Source organism: Sturnus vulgaris, chromosome 19 (assembly GCF_052056855.1).
Source record: "Sturnus vulgaris isolate bStuVul1 chromosome 19, bStuVul1.hap1, whole genome shotgun sequence".
Classification (NCBI taxonomy): Eukaryota; Metazoa; Chordata; class Aves; order Passeriformes; family Sturnidae; genus Sturnus; species Sturnus vulgaris.
In genome coordinates this window covers 12623828-12647851 of record NC_142261.1, presented here as the reverse complement: position 1 = coordinate 12647851, position 24024 = coordinate 12623828, and the positions used below count along the sequence as shown (strand labels likewise).

General features: G+C 61.9%; 4 protein-coding genes across 7 annotated transcripts; 2 read left to right on the top strand and 2 right to left on the bottom strand.

Annotated features, from left to right (window-relative positions):
- Positions 1–329: 329 nt before the first annotated feature.
- SLC35E4 (solute carrier family 35 member E4) lies at positions 330–3006 on the bottom strand. The gene is made up of 2 exons (XM_014894791.2): positions 2237–3006; positions 330–897 (listed from the first exon to the last, which is right to left on the bottom strand). Exons 1-2 carry the CDS (start codon positions 2850–2852, stop codon positions 470–472), a joined length of 1044 nt encoding a protein of 347 aa, XP_014750277.2. The 5' UTR covers positions 2853–3006; the 3' UTR covers positions 330–469.
- Positions 3007–3737: 731 nt separating this feature from the next.
- TCN2 (transcobalamin 2) lies at positions 3738–6542 on the bottom strand. The gene is made up of 10 exons (XM_014894790.2): positions 6364–6542; positions 5705–5894; positions 5582–5629; positions 5368–5501; positions 5113–5271; positions 4861–5036; positions 4505–4679; positions 4226–4418; positions 3941–4062; positions 3738–3844 (listed from the first exon to the last, which is right to left on the bottom strand). The coding sequence occupies exons 1-10, from the start codon at positions 6422–6424 to the stop codon at positions 3783–3785; spliced, it is 1320 nt and encodes a 439-aa protein (XP_014750276.2). The 5' UTR covers positions 6425–6542; the 3' UTR covers positions 3738–3782.
- Positions 6543–7510: 968 nt separating this feature from the next.
- PES1 (pescadillo ribosomal biogenesis factor 1) lies at positions 7511–15072 on the top strand. Its single transcript, XM_014894785.2, has 15 exons — positions 7511–7819; positions 8213–8292; positions 8911–9064; positions 9139–9248; positions 10221–10392; positions 10589–10678; positions 11893–12009; positions 12148–12225; positions 12579–12668; positions 12821–12951; positions 13085–13210; positions 13305–13489; positions 13575–13729; positions 14114–14281; positions 14589–15072. The coding sequence occupies exons 1-15, from the start codon at positions 7796–7798 to the stop codon at positions 14673–14675; spliced, it is 1767 nt and encodes a 588-aa protein (XP_014750271.2). The 5' UTR covers positions 7511–7795; the 3' UTR covers positions 14676–15072.
- Positions 15073–17211: 2139 nt separating this feature from the next.
- On the top strand, positions 17212–23993 carry GAL3ST1 (galactose-3-O-sulfotransferase 1). Of its 4 annotated transcripts, none has more exons than XM_014894786.2 (4): positions 17212–17329; positions 17656–17877; positions 20639–20772; positions 21794–23993. In XM_014894786.2, exons 3-4 carry the CDS (start codon positions 20648–20650, stop codon positions 22941–22943), a joined length of 1275 nt encoding a protein of 424 aa, XP_014750272.1. In that variant the 5' UTR covers positions 17212–17329; positions 17656–17877; positions 20639–20647; the 3' UTR covers positions 22944–23993. The 4 variants fall into 4 exon arrangements, with proteins under 4 accessions (XP_014750272.1, XP_014750273.1, XP_088032449.1 ...); XM_014894787.2 differs by having other exon boundaries at positions 17223–17288; XM_088176323.1 differs by lacking the exons at positions 17212–17329; positions 17656–17877 and adding an exon at positions 18134–19275.
- The last annotated feature ends 31 nt before the right edge of the window (positions 23994–24024 follow it).

Sequence of the window (24024 nt, the reverse complement as noted above, 5' to 3'; positions counted from 1 at the left end):
AGAGCTGTGCACACAAATGTGTGCAGTGTCATACACATGAACACAACCATGTCCTGCACAGAGCCAGGCCCACACTGGAGAGCCTGTTAATACCCACAAGCACAGAGCTGTGCACAGAGCCACTCACACTTGAGTGTGCAATTCAACACACGTACATACAGCTGTGCACACAACACGTGTGCACATCAGCACGGCCACATGCACAGTGCTGTGCACACCAGCACACTCAAACACTGTGCAAAGCAGGACATGCACACTCACTGACACGTGTGTGCTCCTCAGCACCCGTGTGCACACAGAGCCATGCACAGACACGTGTGTGCCCCTGTCTGTGCACAGAGCTGTGCACACGGACACACATGCACAGAGTCACACACACTGGCACACACAGGCACAGCATGTGCAGACCCACACACACTGGCACAGCACTCCCCCAGAGCCCTCCTGGCCCCGACCCCCCCGCAGGACCCTACTCGTGGCGCGGGGGCCGCCGCAGCCCCCGCAGGCCCCAGCAGGCGGCCAGGAGCCGGGGCTGGTGGTACAGCACCATCCCAGCCAGCGTCAGCGCCACGCCGGCGTAGCCCAGCGCGCCCAGCCGTGTGCCGAACAGCAGCCGTGACAGCAGCAGGTTGCCCACCACGGTGAGGCTGCCCAGAAGGTGCAGCGTGAGGGCCGAGGTGAGCGACAGGAGGCAGGAGGTGGCCAGGTTGTAGAGCACGGAGCCCAGGCAGCTGAGCAGGACGCAGCCCCAGAGCGTGGCGTCGGGGCGAAGGATGCCCTGCCAGGAGGGACCCAGCTCCAGCGCCACGGCCGCCCCGAACAGCAGCACGAAGCTGGGCAGGGACGTCAGGCCGAGCAGGGACAGCGCGTCCAGACCGTCCTCCTGCAGCAGCACACCTGGGGGGACAGGGGGACACTCAGTGGGACATCCCACGGGAACACCCACCTGCCGCAGGGACACCCAGCACCCACAGGAGACACGCACCAACACGAGACCAAGCAGTAAAGAAATCCCAAACTGGGATTCACTGGGAAGGGGAAAATGGGGGGGGGGGGGCCAGTTCCTGCCATGGGCTGGGGGAGTCCCAGTTTAGAGATTCCCTGGTTTGGATGTGTCTGTTCAGGAATTCAGGAGTCCTTCATTTCTGGGATTCCTTGGTTTAGGGATGCACTGGTTCACGGGGTGTCTCACTCTGGGGATGCCCTGATTCAGAGGGTGTCTGCTTTCAAGGTTGTCTGTGTTTGGGGTCAGAGTGCCACAGGGAGAGTTGGACAGGGCAGCTTTCCCAGGCTGTTTCCAAGCATTCGTACTCATGTCCCCCCCTCCAGGTCATCCGAGGACAGTGGGGACAGCAGGCACAGCAGGGCTGGCTACCACACACAGACATGCCCCTACTCTCCTCAGGGCCACTGTCCACGTCCCACCGGGGGTGGAAAGGTGACAGGACAGAGGCACAATGACCAGTGGTGTCCCTTGGGGGGTCAGAGCACCCCAGTACAGCCTGGAGACCTTGAGGTGAGCACAGGGCCCCATGCCAGAGCCTGTCCCCATGGTGCCCCACAGGCTCCAGAAGAAATGCTCCTTTCCCAGCCAAAAACATTCCAGCTGGCTCCTCGCTGCCATTTGCCAAGGACACCACGGCCTGAGTGGCACCACGGGGACTCACAGGGAGTTCAGCAGCCCACAGAGATGGGACAGGCTGGGCGACCCTGTGCCAAGCTAGGGCACTTCCACCCCCCCATGGCCCAAGGACACCACAGGGACACTAATGGTGTCATCAATGACAAACTCAAGACACGTCACCTCAGGGCTGCAAGCACAACACAGCTCTGAGAGGGGCAAGGGTGGCTCTGGGGTGGCATCAGAAACAGAGTGGGCAAGGGGTGGCACTGGGGCTAGGGTGATACAAGGGTGGCACCAGGGGTGGCACTGGGGCAGGGGTGATACAAGGGTGGCACCAGGGCTGGGGTGAAACTGGGAGCCCGAGTGCCACCATGGCTGGAGTGACACTGTGGCCAGGGAGTGTCAGCAGCACAAAGGTGGCACTGGGGTAATACCAGTGATAGAGTGGGGTGGCATTGGGGCTGGGGAGACACCAGGGTGCACAGTGGGTGGCAGGACAAACAGGGAGAACCCCCAGCACCGGTGGTGGCACCGAGGTGACCCCCGTGCCCCAGGGGCCGTGCCAGGGGCAGGTGGACATGCAGGACAGGGACAGGGACAGGTGGCACTTACTCTGCTGGATGGACTTGAGGGCGCGGAGCACGGTGGCGGCCAGGAGGAAGCCGCAGCCGGGCTGGGAGAAGCAGAGCCCGCCGGCGATGCTGCAGGCGGCCCCGGCACACACCGGCCCCATGGCCCAGAACTGCAGCGGGTGCGGCCGCCGGCCCCACAGCACCCCCAGCACCAGCGTCACCAGCGGCGTGGTGGTGGCCACGGCCTGGGCCACGTCCAGCTGCACGTAGCTCAGGCCCAGGTTGCCCAGGGCCACGCTGGTGCAGAAGGTGAGGCTGAGCAGGTAGATCCTGGCGCGGGGCCGGGGGCCCGGTGGCCGTGCCCAGCCCAGCGGGTAGCCCACGGCCACGCCGGACAGCATGTGCAGCGCCGAGAGCAGCAGCGGGTAGCGGAACCCGTGCGCCGCGAAGATCCACTTGTTGAGGCCGGCCATGGTGGTGCCGGTGCCCAGCCAGGCCAGCACGCTGAGGGTCAGCGGCAGCCCCGGCCCCGGCCCCGGCCCCGGCGCGGGCCGCCCCCCGCCCGCCTGCCCCGGGTCGGGCTTCCAGGGCCGCAGGCCGCCCCCGCCCGCCGTGCTCATCGCGGCTTCATCGCCCCGCCGCGACCGCGGGCACATGGGCACCGGCTCCGCTGCCTGCGGCCGCCCCTCGTCGCTCTGCCCCGTCCTCCCCTCCTGTGTGGCGGTGACAGCGGCGGTGACAGCGGTGCTGGCGCGGTGGCGGCCGCGCTGTCCCCGCTGGCTGCGGTGGCGTGGCCCGGCCGGGGGTGCTGGCGGCACTCAGCGCCGGGGAGGCGGTGCCATGTGCCGGGGAGGCGGCGGCGGCGCCGGCCGGGGCCCCGGGAAAGTTTGGCGATGGCGGGAGGGAGGGCGGAGGCTCCTCCCTGCGAAGGCCCCGCGTCACTGCCGGGCGGGCGGGGCACGGCGGGCACGGGGGACCGGGGACACACCCAGCGGTGCCGCCGGGCAGCCCCCGGCGCTCGTCACCCTGCGGTGGCTCTGTGGTGACAGCGGGGCCGCCTCCAAGACCCCGCCTGGTCCCCGCTGCTATCCCTCCGACCCCAGCCCCAAACCGCCGCTGACGCGGTGATTTTGGGGGCTGGATTAAACTCCCGGGGGAATCACGCGGATTTGGGCACACCTCAGGGTTCCCCGCGGGCACCGCGGTCCCCCGAGCCCCGGGACAATGGGAGCTCAGTACCCCCCGGCGGGTTACAGGGGAGGAAGATTCCAGCTGGCACCTTGCTGAGGATGAACAGTACTGACTCAGACTCCCCAAATCTTTGGCCGTCCCAAAAATACTTTGGACACCCCAAAAACGGCTGTTCCCAGCGGCCACCTGTCCCATTCCCGAGTGAGACCAGGACTGGAGGAGCTGCTGGTTTTGGTGCTCCCGTCCTACTGCACCTGCAGGACAAAGGGAATCGTGTGTATCCCCTCCTCCTGCCCCTGGCAGATTTGGAGTGCTGGCCCACGGAAAGGAGGAGGCAGGGAGCCGGCAGGTCCTGTGCCCACAGTGGGGGTTTCATTGCCATCACCCCCCACCCTCTACCACTCGCTGAGGCGCAGAATGAGGGTCGTCCCATCTTGGGGTCTGTAGTCAGCAATACCTGTGGAGAGAAGGACAACGGTTTGGGGTGAGACAGCAGCCATGGGGCTGTGGGGTACCCCTGCCACCTCCCCAGCGACCCCCACCCACCACTCACCCATCTGCAGGGGGCTGTCGGGAGCGGTCAGGAGCTGCCAGTAGTTCCGCTTCTCCTGCCGGGCCTCCAGCCCCAGCACCTGGGTCAGGAAAGGGCCTTGGGGGGTATCCTGGGTGTGGAACCTGAGGAGTGGGACAGCAGGGTCAGGGGTTGAGGGTCTGGCTCCGCACTGTTGGCAGTGGTAGGGAGCTGCTCCCAAGGGAGCTGTGTGGTGGGAACTGGAGTGAGCCCCGCACAGGGCACAGGTGCAGGGCACGTGGCCACCACAGCGTGACCCCCACATACTTGAAGTCATGGGGTTCCAGCGCAGCAGCCGCCTGGAGCACATCCAGGAGGGAGGCAGAGGCGGGCACAAGCACGGGGCGGTCGTAGAGCCGGAGCTCGTAGCACCATGGCAGGGGACACTCCACCACCAGCTGCACCGTCTTGTTCCCCGGCACCTCAGGCAGGGGCTCCATGTCCAGGGGTGTCAGGGTGTCTGTGAGAAGCCACCACGGCACTGGTGACACCCAGTCACTGTGGTGACAGCAGCACTGACCCCAGTCCTGTTACCCCCGCTCCCACCTGGCTCCTCCTGGCAGTGCATGGAGGCGATGTCCAGGTAGGAGCGGCCGTGCAGCACCGGCAGCACCTGGGCCATGGTGGCGGCAGTGCCGAAGGCTTTCAGGTTCTCCAGCAATGCAGCCATGGCCTGGCTGAACTCCGGCTCCGTCTGGCATGTGCCTGTGGCCAGGAACACCTGGAACGGGGAGGGATGGAGGTGGTGGGAAGAGGGAGGAGGGTTGGGTACCTGGGCACTGCACTGCTGAGCATCACCTGCCCCGGGGCAGCTGCCCCTGCCTGGGCACCCACATCTGCACCCACTTCCTGCTATGCCCATTCCCAGTGCCAGCCCAGATGTCCCCTCAGGTAACACCCACCTGCAGGGCCCACGGGGTGCTGTAGATGTTGCCGATGAGGCCATCAGGGCCCTGGGCCTCGGCCATGCCCCTGCTGGCCCTGTGTGTGGCCACCTGCAGCTCAGCCGCCAGCTTGCTCCCCACCAACTTCCTCTGCTCCAGGCAGGTGAAGGCCAGTGCCACCACGGCCTCGGTGTCTGCAGGGACACCCCAGTGTCACCCTGGAGTCACACACCCACCAGGGTGCCACCACCTGTGCCCACGGGCCCTTACCCACGGCATTGCCACTGTGCCCGAGCTTTCCATGGTTCTGGGCCGTGAGGAGCCGCCGGATCACCTCCTCCCGCACCCGCTTGTGGTGCACACACAGCGCCAGCACGCCCAGCCCGTACTGGTAGTAACTGGTGAGGGGGTGGCCGTGCCGCTGGGAGCCTGGGGACAACGTGTGGTATCACCGGGCTGAGCCGGTGCCTCACAGCTGGACGTGGAGGTGCCAAGTGGGCACTCACCCCACAGGGACACTCTCACCTGTCCAGTCCTCCTCCAGATAGTATTTGAGCCTCGTCACCAGCAAGCGATGGGGATGGGGTGGGGGACAGGTGGCCCGCAGCCCCAGCAGGTACAGTGCCAGCCGCCCCGTGTGCGGGGGCTCTGCCACGCTCCTGCAAGGCACCGGTCACCTCCCAGGACACTGCCTGAGGTGTCACCTGCCCTGAGGGGACCCCGGGACACCCACACGTACATGCTGTGCTCAGCGTCCCATCGGGAGTGGCCGTGGGCCTGCAGGCTCCTGTAGGGACAGGCCATCAGCACGGGGGACAGGGGCGGCCCCAAAGACCCGTGGGGGACCTTTGGTAACCCCTACCTGCCATAGGGGTGCTGGAAGGCGTCCTGCAGCCGCTCCAGGTACCGCTGCTCCAGCCGGGGGTCGTGCTCGCGGGCCAGGCGCAGGGCCAGGTACACGGCGGGGTCGGGGTCCCGCGCGGGGTCCCCCGCCAGCCCCAGCAGCTGCGCACTCAGCGCCCGCACGGCGCCCGCCGAGCCCTCAGGGACCTCTGCCCCGGCCCGGGAGAGGCAGGGCAGGTCAGGGGGCACGAGAGGGCCGAGACCCACCCCAGGCACGGCCCTGCAGCTCCATAGCCCCCCAAATCTGTGTGGTGCCCCAGCATCCACCCCTCCATGCACCCCACACCCTCCGCGTGCCCCCCAAATCCCATAACCTCCAGATTTCCCACCAAACTAAAAGAGGAACAAACAAAGAGACGTGACATGGAGCAGGAGCAGAGAGCTGGGGTGACACCCGTGTCCCCAGGGACCCGTGGAGGGGTGGGGGGCACGGGCTGGCTCCAGGCAGGGGAAGGAGTTACAGGAGTTGGGGGGATCTGAGCCCCGGAGAATTTGTCACCGAGGATTGCCACGAGTCGCCGTCGGAGGGTCTGGAGATGGGGCTCCCAGCCCCGCTCCTCGGGGACCCCCCGAGCTCAGGGGGTCCCGGGCAGGTTTGGGGGCCGGGGCCGCACTCACCGCAGCACCGGGCGGGCAGGACCGCGGGCAGCAACAGCAGCAGGACGAGCGGCAGCCACATGCTGGAGCGGGACAGGGGGGTGACACAGGGGGGACACAGCCCGGACAGCCGGGAGCGGCAGGATGAGCCGGGCCCGGAGCGGGACAGCACGGGAAGGTGTGGCGAGAGGCCGCTTCCGCACGCCGGAGCCGAGTCAGCACAAACGGGGCAGAACTTTGGCTGAGGCGCAGCCCAGGGGAGCGGGGGCAGCCCCGGCCAGCCCGGGACACCCTGCCCGGGGCAGCCTGGCCCGAGGTGCCGCTGCTCGGGTCAACACTCGCGGTCACAGCCCGAAAATAAACAGGGGTGAAACCGGGCCAAATCCGGCCCCTTTGGAAACGAGAATTCCTATGCTCGCCTCGAGCTACGATTTAATTGAGAAAACAGAGATTGATCAACCCCACATCGGAGCCGAAGAACAGGCGGGGAGGGGGCACGAACCCCAAAAAATAAATCCCTAAACCCGGGGGTTCTGGGGGTCCTGAGCCCCAAGAGGTAAAACCCCCCTGCCGGGGGCGGGGGACGTGGAGTCCTGCGCCACAAAAGCAGATCCCCCGAGCCCAGGAGGGGATCCCAGAACATTGCTGGGGTCCCGTCAACCTGAGGACACCCGAGCACGGGGGGTGGGCCTGGGGACCCCCTGCCACCGAGACCCTCCCGTGCCCGGGTGTTCCCCAAACACCTCCCCGGCTGTGGGCCCCGCAGGTCAGGCACCCCCGGGCCGGTGGCCTGTGGTCGATGCTGCGGCGCCAGGGACCACAGGAGGGCAGTGGGACCCGCAGGCAGCGACCTGCGGCAGCGACTCCGATATGTGACCAGCTTCGACCCCAGGCCAGGCCCTCCAGCCCGCCCCTCCTGCCTCGCTATATCCCGGCATGCCCCGCGCAGCTCCGCCAGGGCGCATCACGGCGTGCTCCGCGCCACCTCTGCCTCGCTATATCCCAGTGTGCTCCGCGCCCCAACTGTCTCATTATGTTCCGGCATGCCATACACAGCCTCGTCCCGGTACATCCCGGCATGCCTCGCGCTAGTAGGCCTCGGTATATCCCAACGTACTTCACGCCATGGCCGCCTCGCTATATCCCGGCATGCCCTACGAGGCACCGCAATGTCCCAGTGTACTCTGCGCCTCAGGACCCCCGCCTTCTAGGGCTCTGGACTGCCTGCGGCACGCCTGACTGAGTCCCCTTCACCCGCTTGCCCCAACCCGCCCGGGCCGCTCATTCTGCCCGCACCGCTCATTCTGTTCGCGTTGTTCTCCGTGTCCGCGCTGCCCTCGTGCCCAGCGCGGGGCCGCTCCGCTGTGCGCAGGCCCGGTCGCGGGGGCGCGGCCAGCGCGGGGTCCTCCGTTGAGCGGGGGCACGTGGCGACGGCGGCGGCGGCGGTGGAGCCATGGGTGGGCTAGAGAAGAAGAAGGTACCGGACCCTTCTCGGCCCCTCCTTTCAGCCGCGGTCATGCTCCTGGGGCCTGTTTTTGCCGCATGGTGTCTTCCCGTGCCGTTGTTCCTCCTTCTCCCTGCCTTCTCCCGGTGTCGGTCCATTGCTGCTCCCCCGTTCCGGTGCCGGTGACACCCCTCCGGCCGTGTCGTGCCTCTGCAGCCTTCCCTGGTAGCGGTGCTGACCCTCTCTCCCGGTGTCCGATTCCGCTCCTGCCCCCCGCACTGGCCATGCCCGGTGCCCCCTTCCAGCTCCCCATCCCCGGTTCCCGTTTCTCCTCCCTCTCCGCTTGGAGTCCCGGTGGCCGCGGGGCGGTTGCGGGGGTCCCCTCAGCACCCCTGAGCTCCCCCCAACGCCCCCGTGTCTCTCCAGTACGAGCGCGGAGCCGCCACCAACTACATCACCCGGAACCGGGCGCGGAAGAAGCTGCAGCTGAGCCTGCCCGACTTCAGGTGCGCCTGGGACCCCCAGAACTCCGCGGACCCCCTGAGACACCCCCCCCCCCCCTCCCCCCCTTCAGGTGCCCCTACACCCTGAACTTCGGTCTCTTGGAACTCTCTCAGTACCCCCGGTACCCACTCAGGGGAGCAGTGGGGGATGGATCCCGTGGTTGTTCTTTGGGGTGGCCCCTAAACCCCGGGATCCCCGGTGCCTCTGAACTCCCTCCCAGACTCCTGAACCCTTTCAGGCACCTCTGAACGCCTTCTGGGACAGCCTAAATACTCCACCCCTGCTCCTGATCCTCAGGAACCTGCTATGGGAGCCGTGCACTACCCTCAGACCTCATAGCTCTCCTGCTTCTCCCGGGTCACCCCTGAACTCTGTCCATCCAGACCCCACTGATCACCTCCTTCATCTTCCTGAGAGCCCCGGGCCTTCCTGGGGGTGTGGGGTGGCCATAGGACACCCTAAACTCCTCTCCAAGAGGTGGAGTTTCCCTTGGGGTCATGGAGCAGTGTCGTGGGTTTCAGCTGCCAAGTTGGGGTTCCCCCTCCAAGGAAAGGCCTGGGGTGTGCCAGGGGACACAAAGGTGCCGTGGCCCCCTGTCCCAGCCCTGTTCCCGTCCCCAGGCGCCTCTGCATCCTCAAGGGGATTTACCCCCACGAGCCCAAGCACAAGAAGAAGGTGAACAAGGGCTCCACCGCCCCCAGGACCTTCTACCTGCTCAAGGACATCAAATTCCTGCTCCATGAGCCCATCGTCAACAAATTCCGGGAATACAAGGTGATTATCCCCCCCAAGGGGCCCCTAGGGCTCGTCCTGTGCCACAGAGCCCCCATGTCCTGCTGTCCCTCTAGGTGTTTGTCCGGAAGCTGCGGAAGGCGTACGGGAAGAGTGAGTGGGGCACTGTAGAGCGGCTGAAGGACAACAAACCCACCTACAAACTCGACCACATTGTCAAAGAGAGGTGAGGCAGCCCTGGCACAGCTACCTGGAGCATCCACCTCTGGAGTCCACCACAGAAAGGACTTGGAGGTGCTGGAGAGAGTCCAGAGGAGGCCACAGAAATGTCCAAGGGCTGGAGCTCCTCTGCTCTGGAGCCAGGCTGGGAGAGCTGGGGGTGCTATCCTGGGGAGGAGAAGGATCCAGGGAGAGCTCAGAGCCCCTGCTAGGGCCTAAAGGGGCTCCAGGAGAGCTGGAGAGGAACTGGGGACAAGGGATGGAGGGACAGGACACAGGGAATGGCTTCCCACTGCCAGAGGGCAGGGCTAGATAGGATATGGGGAAGGAATTGTTCCCTGGGAGGGTGGGCAGGCCCTGGCACAGGGTGCCCAGAGCAGCTGTGGCTGCCCCTGGATCCCTGGCAGTGTCCAAGGCTAGGTTGGAGCAGCCTGGGATAGTGGGAGGTGTCCCTGGCCATAAAAGGGGATGGCACTGGATGAGCTTTAAGGCCCCTGCCAACCCTAACCATCTTGGGATTCTCTGATCTTTCACCACATCTGTCCCTCTTTCCACCTCATGTGTAATTTCTGGAGTTATTGATGGAATTTTGTGTTTCTGGGCTGGAGAAGAAGGAATGAGAGAGCAGGGAATGCCTGCCCACTCTGGGTAGTTCCGGGAGAACGCAGGGAACTCCCCTGCTCTCCCTGTGGGAGGTTTTTCTCAAAAGGGCTGCTGGGGGGTTAATGCTGCCAAGGCTTTGGTAAATTTGGTGACAGTGAGCAAGGAGGGGACACAGGAGGGAGGAAACCCCATGATTCTTGTGGGTCCCTTCCTAAATCGGGATATCCCATCATTCCCTGACCAGCTCTGCTGGAATGTGGAGCTGGATGCTCCACAGTTCCCATGCCTTTCTCACTTGGGTCTCCCCCAGCCCCAGCAGCTTTTGCAGGGCTCTGTGGCTGGGTGTGACCCCCCCTTGTCCCCCACCTGGGCACAGGTACCCCACGTTCATAGACGCCCTGCGGGACCTGGACGATGCCCTATCCATGTGCTTCCTGTTCTCCACCTTCCCCCGCACGGGCAAGTGCCACGTGCAGACCATCCAGCTGTGCCGGCGCCTGGCCGTGGAATTCCAGAACTACGTCATCGCCTCCCGCTCCCTGCGCAAGGTGGGAGCAGGGCAGGGGCCAGGATCTGCCAGGGGCTGGGAGGTGCTGGGTTTGGGCGCTGGAAGCCATTGGAATGTCACATCACAGACCCCATTGGAGTCTGGTGCTCCCCGAGGAGCCTCCTGCCGGGGGAAGGGTGACAATGGCAGAGACACAGCAGCCTTCCTCTCACTGAGCCTTCGCTCTGTCCTGCCAGGTGTTCCTCTCCATCAAGGGCATCTACTACCAAGCAGAGGTGCTGGGCCAGCCCATCACCTGGATCACCCCCTACACCTTTGCCCACGACGTGAGTACCTGGGAAGAGCCCGGGGGATCACCAGGGCGGGGGTGAGGAACTATCCCAGGGTAGATGAGGCTGTGCCAGCCTGTGGTGAGGGCCTGGCTGCAGAGGCACGTGGGGACACATCCCTCTGTCACCTTGGGATCCCCTGGAGCTGCCTGTACTAGTCTCCCCAGTCCTTTGTATCCTCAATCATTAATGCACTCCTTTATCAGCCATTGAAGATTAACCTGCAGGAGCGAGGCTAGTGGAGAGGAGGGAAGGGATGAGTCAGATCCTGCAACCTCTCCAAGGGAATTCTGCTGTGTACCTCAAGGAGCAGGGCAAGGAGAGGTCCCCACTGTGCTGGGACACCTTCCCCCCTGAGCCTCTGCAGGAAGTCACAGGGCCCTGTCCATTCACTCCTGGGATTTCTAAGGCTGGGCACAGTTGGGTTGAGGCTTTATGGTTTTATGGTTCTGAATCAGAATATTTTGAGTTGGAAAGAACCTTAAAGCCCATCCCATTCCACCCCTGCCATGGGCAAGGACACCTTCCATTATACCAGGTGCCTCTATGCTCCATCCAGTCTGGCCTTGGACACTTCAGGGATGGGGCAGCCACAGCTTCCCTGTGCCAGGGCCTCCCCACCCTCACAGGGAGGAATTCCTTCCCAGTATTCCATCTAACCCTGCCCTCTGTCTGGTGAAGCCTTTGTCCCCTGTCCATGTCCTGCTTTTGCCCAGCTCTGCCATACCCTGCACTATTCACCTTGAAGAGTTGGAATCCCTGGACCAAACTCCAAGGTCCCCATCCACGATGGGATTAAGTGTTCCATGTACCCAGGCGTGGAAAGGTGGCAGCAGGACCTTGCGGGGAAGCCTGCAGAGTTCTCCCTGCCCAGGGTCCGGTGGTGGCTGTGATATCTCTGCGATTGGGGCATGTTTAGGTTGGATTTTAGGAAAAGGTTCTTCCCCCAGAGGGTGCTGGGCACTGCCCAGGCTCCCCAGGGAATGGGCACGGCCCCGAGGCTGCCAGAGCTCCAGGAGCGTTTGGACAGCGCTGCCAGGGATGGACAGGCTGGGATTGTTGGGGGGTCTGTGCAGGGACAGGGGCTGGGCTTGGATGATCCTGTGGGTCCCTTCCAAAATGGGGATATTATGTGATATTTCTCCCTGTGGGTGAGATGGGCGTCTGTAGAGAGGGATTCTTTATCTCTGTATCCCCCCCATCCCTGGCAGCACCCCACAGATGTGGATTACCGGGTCATGGCCACATTCACCGAGTTCTACACCACTCTCCTGGGCTTTGTCAACTTCCGCCTCTACCAGTCCCTGAACCTGGTGTATCCCCCAAAGGTGAGGCCACCACCCTGGAGTCACTGTGTCCCACCCTGGGGTGATGGCAACACGGATTGGTGGGAGGGAGGGTGGAAATGAGGGATTTTTGGGATGTCTGTTTATGGGAGCTCCCTCCACATCCCTTTTCCTTCCCAGATCGACAGCCAAGCTGAGGATGAGCTGAAGCCTGCTGAGGGCAAGGACTATGCCATGGATTCGGAGAGCTACCTGGAGGTGAGGGACACTGCTGGCATTGTGACCCATGGGGACACCGTGTGGTCTTCATGTCCTGCCCACAGCCCTCCTGGTGTGGCACAGAAGGACAGAGACAGATCCCTGCAGGGTGGAGGAGGCTGATCCCGAACTCCCTGTTCCTTTAAGGCAGAGCTGGGCTTGGCCTCGGGCACCACGAGCCTCCCCCTGCATGGCCAGGGACCCCAGGGTCCCATGCTGGGGAAAGTGCTTGGAGGAGGCTGGATTCTGTCCAGGCCCTGGTTCTTTTGGCCTCTTGCTCTGAGAAACCCGCTTTCCCCATGGGGCTGCCCCTTTTCCCACCCCCTGGATTTGACTCTGTCCTCTGCCTGCAGAAACTCTCAGGTCTGAGCGCCAGCCTGGCCCGGGCAGTGGCTCCAACCCACGAGGACGAGGTGGAGATGGATGAATTTCCTGTGGAGGGGGTAAGACCCTGGTGGGGGGGGCTCATCCCTGCCCTTAGGGGATCCTGTCCTGTGCCCAGGCTGGCAGTTTGGGCACAGCTCCTGAAACCCCCCCTTTGCCAAGGGGGGCTTGGCAAGGGCTGTGTGTGGGCTGAGGGCTTTGCTCTGAGCAGGAGACAGCAGAGCTGATGGATGCCAAGAAGAAGGAGCAGGAGGCTCTGGAAAAGCACAAGAAGCTCTTTGAGGGCTTGCGCTTCTTCCTCAACAGGGAGGTGCCCCGGGAGCCGCTGGCCTTCGTCATCCGGTGCGTGGAGAGCCTTGGCAGCCCTGGCCTCCCCCTATGGAAGGACTGTAGGGGGTAACCCACCCATCCTGCGGGTGGGGTGACCCTGAGGGTCCCACCTGCCTGCCTGACTCCTCGGTGGCATTGCCCACAGGTCCTTTGGTGGCCAGGTGTCCTGGGATAAGTCCCTGTGCATCGGTGCCACCTACGAGGCCACTGACCCGTCCATCACCCACCACATCATCGACCGACCCCGCCTGGACAAGCAGGTGGTTGGCAGGTGGGTGAGGCACGGGGGTCCTCCCTAGAACAGCCATCCCAGAGCTGTCCCATGGGCTCCAGAGCCTGAGGTGGGACCCTTCTGCCTCGCCCAGGTACTACCTGCAGCCCCAGTGGGTTTTTGACTCGGTCAACGCCAAGCTGTGCCTGCCTGTGGCTGATTATTTCCCTGGGGTCCTGCTGCCCCCGCACCTTTCGCCTTTCGTGACAGAGAAGGAGGGTGACTACATTCCTCCCGAGAAGCTGAAGCTGCTGGCCCTGCAGAGGGGAGAGAATCCAGGTGCTGGGAGCCCTTGGAGGAGTTTGGGAGCTGGGCTATGCCTGCTCCAGAGCATCCCAAGGGTAACGGTGGTGTCTCCTTGTAGATGAAGAGAGTGAAGAGGAGGAGGAAGAAGAGGAGGAAGACGAAGGTGACAATGACAAAGAAGAGGAGGAAGAGGAAGATGAGTCTGAAAAAGAAGAGGAGATGAAATTACAGAAGATGGAAGAGCAAAAGACTCAGAGCACTCAGGTCAACAAGGTGGGAGCCCATGGAGGCAGCTCCAGTGTCACAGTCCCTGCTAAGGGGTGTCCCTGTCCTGGGACCACTGGGACAATCAAACAGCCATGGAATGGTTTGGGTTGGGAGGGGCCTTAAAGCTCATCTTGTTCCCCCCCCGCCATGGACAGGGACACCTCCCACTGTCCCAGCTGTCTCCAAGCCCTGTCCAGCCTGGCCTTGAACACTTCAGGGGTGCTCCTGGCCTCACATTGATGAGCTGCAGCTCCCATCCCTGCCAGGACCTGCCGCAGGTCCAGAGGGAGCTGTGGCTCTGCCTGGCCCTCAGTGAAAGGGCTGGAAATGCCTCTATCCCTGTGGAAGGAGGGTGGGTTCCCCCGTGCTGAGCTCCCTGGCTCCCCACAGGCACTTCCTGTGAAGGTGACGGCAGGGAAGGTGCGGGTGGAGGACAAGCAGCGCCTGGAGCAGGAGCAGCAGAGTGAGGAGAAGCGCTTGGCCATCATGATGATGAAGAAGAGGGAGAAGTACCTCTACAAGAAGATCATGTTTGGGAAGAAGCGCAAAATCCGTGAGGTACGGAGACTGGGCCCCTCACCTACATCCTGCGATGGGCTGTTCCCAAACCCACTCGCCCCTTCCACTCCTCCCTGTCCCCGGTGAAGGTGTTGAGGTCCCTCCCAGTGTCCCCAGGCTGCCCCATGGGAGGGCAGAGCTCCCTGTGCCCCCTCAGGGCCATGGCTCCTGCGGCCACTCTCTGTATCCCACTCCTGGTCTCGGTGCCATGGGGTCCATCCTCCATGTGCACCTGGAGCTTCGGTGGGACCAAGGGGTGGCAGTCCCCGTTCTGCTCTGACTGAGGGTCTTGGGGGTCTCTCCTCAGGCCAACAAACTGGCTGAGAAGAGGAAAGCCCATGATGCAGCCCTCAAGGAGCAGAAGAAGAAGAGCAAGAAGGCGCGACAAGCATGACAGGGCCGGGGGCTCCTGGATAGTTTTCCACTGTTGCTTTCAGGTGGAAAACCCCTGGCTTTGCTCCTGGGACAGAAACGCTGTATTTGAAACATTTCCCATCTGTAAATACACCTACTGCTCTGCCTTTCCCCTTGTCCCCTCTGTGGAATCGGTGTTACAAGGACTGTCCTCTCCATGCTGGTGCCACCTCTGCGTGAGGAAGAAGAGGCCAAAGAGAGCTCTGGGATCGGTCCATGTGAATTTGCACAGCCCTGGGTGCTGGATCCTGGCTCCCAGGAGCTCCCTGGGGCAGAGGAGTGCAGAGCCTGGAGCTGCTTCCCAGTATCCACACAGAAGACCATATTCCCTTGTATTTTTATTTTTAATTAAAGAAGGTGATGTTTTCCTGGTGGTATTTGTTGTCTGCTCCTTCTGCCTGGGTTGGGGGAGGCTCCTTAAGGGGTGATGTGGATGTGGAGATCCATGGCTGATACCAGGGCTGCTGATCCTACTGGATGTGTTCCTGGCATCAGCAGTTACCTGTCAATCCTGGGTTTTTCCCCAAAAACACCTTAGAGACACCACAGCTGGGACAAGGTGTCTCATGGGGTTTATGGACACACCTTTGCCCCCAAATGTGGTGAAGGCTCTGTCTCACACAGGAATTTTTGGAGGACAGCCCTGGTACTGCTGTAGGGACACAGAGAGGATCCAGGAAGTGACAGCCCTTGGAAGGGAGTGAGCTCAAACAGGGAACATCTGGGAGCACCCAGCTCGAAGGACTTCCAGATTTAGTTTCTTTTCCTAGTTGTTTTTTCCCTTTTTTTGTTGCTTTTTTCTTTTTACCATTTCCATTTTTCCCCTTTGTTTTCCATTCTTCCCCTTTGTTTTCCTTTTCTTTTTTCTTTTCTATCTTTTCCTTTCCTTTTTCCTTTTATTTTCCTTTTTTATTTCTTGTTTTCTTTAATTTTTTTTTGCCCTTCACTTATTCCCTCCTGTTTCCCCCCCCCTTTTCATTTTTTTCCTCTTTCCCCCTCTTTTTTTTTTTTTTTTTTTTTTTCTCCTCTCCCACGAGGAGCAGGACTGGGGCTCCCCTCAGAGCAGCAGAGCCCGAGCAGGGCCTCAACCCCTGGGAGCCACTAACCAACCCCAGCTCCAAACAAACCAATCCCAGCTCTAAACAAACCAACACCATCTCCCAAAAACCCCGGCTCCCAACCAGCAAACCTGGTTCCAAACAAAGGCCAGCTCCAGGCCTCCCTCACAAAGCCAGGCCAGGCCTGGGCGGGCCGGGCAAGGCCGGTGCTGGTGGCCACAGACCGGCCCGGCCGCCCGGCGCCTCTGTGGCCGAGCCAGGCGTGTGTGTGTCCGGCCCCTCAGTGCTGCCACCCCCTCGGCCTGCTCACACAATCGGGATCCACGGCTCCGGCTATCACGGCTTTCAGTGAGTGCTACTTGTACCTCCAAATCAGGGGTGGGGGGACAGGTGGTGGAGCCTTCCTGGTCACTCCCCGTGGGATGTGGGACATGGTGGATGTGGGAAATGTGGGAAATGGGGTGTTGTGGCTTCCTGGTTCCCTCAAGGCTGTCCTCAGGCTGTCAGCATTCCATGGTTGAGCTGCCACATACCGGCAGCTTTCTTCTGGCTAGAAACCCTTTACAACCCATTCCCCAAAAAAAGGGGAATCTGGAAACACTTTGTGACCCATTAAAAAAAAAAATAAAAATAAGCGGAAACCTGGAAAATATTTGCAATCCATCTCCCCCCCCCCCCCAAAAAAAATATGGAATCTCTTCAGCATCCACCCCCAAAAATGGGGAAACCTGGAATCTTTTTGTGACCCATCCCAAAAAACAGGGAGAAACCAGGAATTAGGAGAGGTGCCCTGCAGAAAAGGGGTGGGACAGCTCCTTGCTCCCACGCCACCAATTCCACAGGAAATCCTGTGACTGTGACTGTAATCACTTGTCTTCACCTCTCCTATTGCAATGATAACGACAATGATGATGACGAAAACTGAGGTGTTCTGGCTTTTCCTGATCCTGGAGGGCTGTGCAGGTTACCCTGGTGTGGGAACTGGTCCTGATGAGGTCAGACAGGATGGGGCAGCTGCCAGGGATAAGGCAAGAGCTGCCAGCTCACTGCAAGGTGATGCCCATAAATCCTGGAGGGACAAGCTCTGAACCCCAAACACCTCCAACAGGGATGGTAAGTCCCAAACATGGCCAAGCTTGGGGACCTTGCTTGGGGACCCAAGACCGACACCACCTCCTTTAATGACAGAGCCCTGGATCTGAGGTCAGCAGGAAGAGCCAAGCCTGGATCCAGGGACACAAGAGCCCCTTTTTCATCTTGCCACATGCAGGGAGATGGACCAGCGACAGGGCGGAGCCCTCCTGGTGTGGACAGGGCACCCTCTGAGCACCCATTTAGCTGTGACTAGAGGAGGGTGTAAAGGCTGGTGGCACCATGGTTGCTCCACAGTTGTCACATCAAGGTTACCCATACCACAATATTGCTGACATAAAGGCTATAAATCCATGGAAACATAGTGGGAGGGAAGGAGGGCGGGGAAGCTGCGGGAGAATGAAGAGCACCATGCGTGGAAGGAGCGAGCTCCCCAAACCCAGGTGAGCTCTGGCTGCGGGAGGAGGACGGAGGCTGGTGAAAGGTGAGTGCCACCGCCCAGGGACAGCCACCGTCACCCAGGGCTGCGGGGCCAAGCCGGGCTGGTGGCGGGGAGCCGAGAGGCCGGCAAGTGGGGCCCGCGGGGACAATGTCCCCGTTGAGGCCGCGGTCACAGATGGAGACAAATGTCCCCGTTGTTCCGGGCGCGGGCTGAATGGCTCCTCTGTGCCCCGGCAGTGGGTGGGGGCCGGGCGGCTCGGGGTGGCCGCAGGCACCCAGGGCCGGCCCCGGGGAGCCGGGCACTGCCCGGCCGCAGCCCCGCGTCCCCCCGCCAGCCGCTCCCACTCCTGTCCCGTTCCCCCCTCCCAGGCCGGCGACCCAGGGCCGCGATCCCGGTGATGCCATAAACACCGCGGTGCAGTGGGGAGGCTTTGGAAAAGCCGGCATTTGCGGGGACCTGCCCGGGAAGAGCTTATTCCATGTCGGAGCAGCATCGGCATCCCCGCCCCGTGCCGCCCGCTCCCCTGGCAGCCCGGTCAGCACAGGAGAGCAGAGGCTCGGCCCAGCGCCAGCGGTGCAGGAGAGGAAAAGGTGATGGATACTGGGGAGTGGGGTCGAGATGCTTGAGGGAGGTGGTGGGGTGCTTGGAGGGAGGCAGAATGGTGAGGGGGACAGTAGGATGCTTGTTGGATTGCTTGGGAGGCAGTGGGATGCTAGGGGGGCAGCAGGATGATAAGGAGGTAATGGGATGCTTCAGGGGGTGTTGGGATGCTGGGGTGGCAATGGGATGATCAGGAAGCAGCTCTGTGGGGCTGGATGATGGGGGGAGCACAGAGGGGACAGGGGGGTAGGAAGCACCGTGCCTGTGTGGGATGGGGCCTGTGGAAAACAGTGTCCATGAATCTGTGGGATCAGGAGCAAGCAGGTGCATGCACCTTGTGTATGGCAGGGGCTTGGCCCTAAAAAAAATAATCCTGTAGGGAAAACCCAAAAGCAGCCTCTGGGATGCCCCCAGGGGAGCTGCTGGGACAGCAGAGCTGCGTGGCTGGGCCTGGCCTGGGGGTAACTCCTGAGGAATGGTGGGTGCAGCCGTGTTCTCTCTGGGCATCTCAGCCGACTGGCGCCACAGCTAGCCCCCACCCGTGGGAGCCCCAGGAGAACACGCAGTGCACATGGTTTCTGCTAACGAGCTATTAATAATTAAGCTGTTCACTGAAGGCAAAGTCAATAGAGTATTTGGCTGGGACGTGTTTGCCAGAACCACCCCAGGGAGGCAGACAGGGTGGAGAGAAGCATCCCCTTGGCATCCCAGAGCTCCGGAGTGGGGTGCTGTGTGGTCCTGGGGGCCTGGTGGGATCCCATAGGGATCTGTCAGGATCCAGTGGGACCCATCTGGACTCACTGGGATCCATTGGGACACATCAGAGGGGTTCATGGTGCCATTTCACTCACTCCTGTGGAGTTGGTGCCAGCTCTGCTCTCGCCTGGCAGCACCCACAAAAGTGGGTGTCTCCCCAGCTCTCTCCAGTGGCTTTTCCAGATGGTGCCAGGTGGAATCAAAGGCACCGTGTAAAACTGAACTCCAGCTTCTCCTGAGCACATGGAGCCTTCTGGCATTCCCACCCACACGGTGGTTTTGGGATACAGTCAGAGCCACCTGCTCCCTCCGTGGTGACACCGTGCACCCCCACATCCGCATGAAAACCACTCGGGAAGAGGCTGGATGCACCAGCTCCGCCTGATCCAGTGGTCTCGGCTCCAGGGGAAGTGGGGGGGCCTTGGATGAGTTTTTCGGGTGCCCCAAGTGCCCCTCTGCCAGCTCCCTCCCTGTCCGCGGCGCTGTGCCCAGCACCCGGCCGCAGCCCGGGGCTCCGGTTGCATTTTCCATTCATTATTCATCGAGCTGGAAATCTCGGCAGCACGAGGCGATCCGACCCGGGGGGGCCGGAGCGGGGGAGCGGCGGCAGCAGCGGCACCCCGGGCTCGCCGGTAACCGCGGCGCGGGGGGTGAGCCGGGAACCGGGGGGCTCTGCCTCGGGGATCGGGGGGTGGGATGTGCCGGGCTGCGATCCACGGCTCATCCCGGCGGGATTTCAACCCTCCCAGGTATCCGCGGGAGGTCTGCGGCGCTGAGGGGTGATGCGAGGCGGGGGTGGGGGCCCAGGGGGGTATTTTTGGGGGTGTTATTGAGTGGTAGCGCAGCTAGCTTTGGCCGAAGGATTCCGGAGGATGTGAAGCAGTGGGAGCAGCGGGAGCTGGGGCAGGCAGGTGATGCTGCTCCCGCCGCTCAATGGGGCTGCAGGGCCGGGGGAGCTCAGCCCCCAGCTCGGGGGGGCTCCCGGGCGCGGAGCTCTGCTGTGGAGGGCTGCGGTCACGGGTGGCGTGTCCCCTTGTCCCCGTGTCCTGCCGCAGGGGACGGCTCTACTGCAATGCGGTGTCACAGTGAGGGTGCCCGCCGAGTCCCGAGAGGAGGGAGGGGACAGGGATGGGGGCCACGGGGGGAGCGCTGGGGAGAGGGTGGTGGGAACAGGGGCTCTGCGTCTGTGTGTCTGTGTCTGTGTATGTGTGTGTGTGTCGGTGTGCACACGTGTGTGTATGAACATGCCTGATGTGCGTGCGCATTTTGTGTGTGTGTGTGTGTGCATGTGTGTGTGTGTGTGTGTGTATACGGGCATGCATTGGTGTGTGTGTGTCCTGGTGCACAGACGAGCACACGAGGGGACTCTGTGTCTGTGTATGCCCTGTGTATGTTTGGGGGTGCCATCCTGCCTGCATCCCTCTGTCCCCAGTTCTGTGTCCCTGGCCCCCACCCTGGACCCTGGCCCCCACCCTGGACCAGCCCGAGCTGGCTCGGCCAGAGGGGGCCCCCCAAGGCCTAGAGAGGCCGCACTGGGAGGGTATTGCAGCGCTCAAACCATCCCGAGCTGCTGCAGCAGCTCCTGCTCCGGCCTGCAGACTTTCCTGGGAAAATGGATCCCAGCGCCTTCAGGGAGCTCCTGCCGGTCTGGTGGTGTCCCAGTGGAGAATGGCCCCTCTGTCCCTCAGTTGCCCACTCTGGCCCTGGCTGTCCATGGCCCAGCTCCCCTTTCCCCCAATCCCAGCCCTGCAGCCTGTCCCACCCTGGGAGTCACCCGGTTTTCCCAGGGCGGGCAAAGGTTGGCTGGGTGGACAGAGCTCTGGGCCTGAGCCATGGATCTGCTGTGCCCATGGCTGGGTCACGCCAGGCGCCAGCGAGATGCTTACCTGGGAATTGCCATGCCCATAAAATGTCCACGTGCCTCCTGCCGGTGTGAGCTACACACCCACTAGTCCCTGCGTCCCTGGCACCAACGTCTCTCCTCTCTGGCTGCAGGAGACCAGGATGCTGTGGCATGGGAAGCCCTGGAGGTCCATGTGCAAGGGGCTGGTCCTGGGGACCCTCCTGACCAGCTTCATGTTGCTGCTCTACTCCTACGCCGTCCCCCCGCTGCAAGTCAGCGTCACTGAGTGAGTCTGGGGTCCCTGCGTGTTCCCCCCACAGCTCAGCCTCCCTGTTCCACACCAGGAACCCCCAGCTGGAGGTGGGGGACTTGGAGATGGCCCTGGGGCTTTCCAGGCCCTGGCAGCTTCATCTCAAGATGTCTCTTTCCTGCTGGAGGTTGCACCCTGTCCCACAGCCAGGGAGAGGTGGCCCCCAACTCCCTGTGGGGCTGGGGATGCACCCTGGGGCACTCACTGCTCCTGGGTGGGGAGGGGAGGGTAGAAGAGGAGAGGACTTGAATCTCGGGTTCTTTCAGTTCTGGTGCTCAGCAGCTCTCAGCTTGCAGCTGTGCCACCTGTGATCAAATTAACTTCCAAGCTTGCAAACAAAGTCCACGTGCCTCACAAGCCTGGTGCTGTTGGATGGGATCCTTATCAAGGATGAGTCCAGCAAGTTCATTACAGGTGTCAAAAGTCACTCAGCTGTGGGCTTTGCTTGCTGCCCCATGCAGCTCAGATAATGTCCCATGTGTCATCACGTGCTCCTCCAGGGCCCTTGAACTCTTCTGTGGGGCCAGGCTCTGGAGTTATTGCCCTCTTTGCTGAAGGCTAGATCCTTCATGGATTCCACAAGGTATTGAGAGGTCCCAGACCTCTACAGATCCCATGAGGGGTTTGTGACTCCTATAAGGGGTTGAGAGGTCCTTGGCCTCCTCCATCGATCCTACAAAGGACTGAGAGCTCCCAGGCCTCCTCCATAGATCGTACAAAGGGTTGAGAGGTCTCATACCCCATAAAAATGTTATCAGCTCCTCTCCATGGAGTTGTGGCCATGGAGAGCTCCCCTTAATGCACTTTATGGTATCACCTCCACCAGGACCACCATGGCCATGCCCATGGAGACCCCCTGCTCCGTTTCCATTTCCAGAACCCATTCCCAGGTCCAGAACCCATCCCCAGATCTATCTCCTCCAGCACAGAATCTCCCTAAGCCTTCAAAGTGCCAATGCCACTCTCACCATGGTGCTCCACCTCTTCTCTCACCCAGGATCCCCATCCCCGTCTCCTGCTCCTCCCACCTGTCCCCCGTGCAGGCTCCGTCCCCGTCCAATGGCACGGGCAGCGCCTCGGGGTGGAGCTGCCGGCCCAAGCTCAACATCATGTTCATGAAGACCCACAAGACTGCCAGCAGCACCATCCTCAACATCCTCTTCCGCTTTGGGGAGAAGCATCGCCTGAAATTCGCCTTCCCCAACGGGCGCAACGATTTCTTCTACCCGTCCTTCTTCGAGCGCAGCCAGGTGCAGCACTACCGGCCCGGGGTGTGCTTCAACATCATCTGCAACCACATGCGCTTCCACTACGAGGAGGTGCGCAGGCTCCTGCCGCCCGACACCACCTTCGTGACCGTGCTGCGGGACCCCGCCTACCTCTTCGAGTCCTCCTTCCACTACTTCGGGCCTGTCATCCCCCTCACTTGGAAGATCACGGGGGAGGATAAGCTGGACCAGTTCCTGCGGGACCCCCAGCACTACTATGACCCCAACGGGTTCAATGCTCACTACCTCCAAAACCTCCTGTTCTTTGACTTGGGCTACGACAGCAGCATGGACGCCAACAGTCCGCTGGTGGAGGAGCACATCCAGGAGATCGACCGCCGCTTCCACCTCGTCATGCTGCTCGAGTACTTTGATGAGTCGCTGGTGCTGCTCAAGGACCTGCTGTGTTGGCAGCTGGAGGACGTCCTCTACTTCAAGCTCAACGCCCGCAAGGGCTCCACTGTGTCCCGGCTGACCCCTGAGCTTTACGAGCAGGCCACCGCCTGGAACCTCATCGATGCCAAGCTCTACCGCTACTTCAATGCCACCTTCTGGCGCAAGGTGGAGGCCTATGGGAGGGAGAGGATGGCCAGGGATGTGGCCGAGCTGCAGAGGGAGAATGAGAAGATGACCAGCATCTGCATCGATGGGGGCCACGCCGTGGATGCCAGCGCCATCCAGGAGTCCTCCATGCAGCCCTGGCAGCCCCTGGGGGAGAAGACCATTCTGGGGTACAACTTGAAGAAGAAGATCAGCAAGAAGCACCAGAAGCTGTGCCGCAAGATGCTGACGCCCGAAATCCAGTACCTGACTGACCTGGGGGCCAACCTCTGGATCACCAAGCTGTGGAGCTACGTGCGGGACTTCCTCAAGTGGTAGGGGCTGGCAGGTGCCCCGCTTCCCTGGGGAAGAACCAGGTGCTTTCGTTTTTGTTACTCATGGTTCTCTTTGTTTGGAACTGGCTGGAGGCTTTGGAGCCTGGGAACTGTTTGGGGGGTTCCTCCATCACCTTCCTGCAGAGCCACAGCTTGGGCAGGAGAGCGGAGACTGCTGACTCCATCAGCAGGGTCGAGGACTGAGGGCTCAGGGGTGGTGTTTTCCTGCAGGATCCACTTCTTCCTTCCCCACAGAAAAGCTGGAGGAGGGATTTGTGAAGGATGTGGCTTTGTCACAGCAGGAGCAATACATCCTTCCCCAGGTTGCTGGGTACAGGCAGGGATGTGCTGGGACTGCAGTGATAGAGGGTCTCCCTTGCCCAGGGTGGGCAGAGATGCCCACAAAGAACCCAACCCTTCAGGGGCTCCCCAAATCACCCTGCTGAGCCCTGGTTTTGGGGTGTGAGAATGTCAGAACCTGCTGCACTGGGTCAGCCCGTGGGTGTGATGAGTGCAGCATGTTCTCATCCTGTCCACAGCCATCACTCCATGCCAGGCTGTGACCCAGAGCCACCCGGAGCCATTTGGAGATTGGAAAACCCACCCCAAAAGCCCCGGCCTTTACCAACAGGTCCCTGTGGCAAAGGACACCCCCTCCCTACCCTCCATCATCCCAGTTAGAGGGCCCCATGGCCCTGGTCCCCACAGGGGATATCCCAAAAGGCCAGCAGGGTCTGGTGACAACTGGCGTGGGCAGGAGATGGAAATGGGTGCAGTGGGACTGTCCCAGTGATGCCATCCCAGGCACGGTGGGGATGCTGAGGCCAGGCACCATCCCCAGTCCCCACCCTGCCTTGGGGACAAACCTCATGCGTCCCAGCTGGGCTGGATGACACTGGTGACGCTGTGTCCCACTGAGAGTAGCCCTGGGTGGGCACAGAGGTGGCACCTGTGGCTGAGCCACTCCCCCCAGCAAAGGGACCCCCTTGTCCCCCCACCTTTGTTCAGCTCCTTCTGTAAAGACCAGAAATAAAAAAACTATTTACTTTTGTAATATAATTGTATATTTGGTAGTTTTTGATACA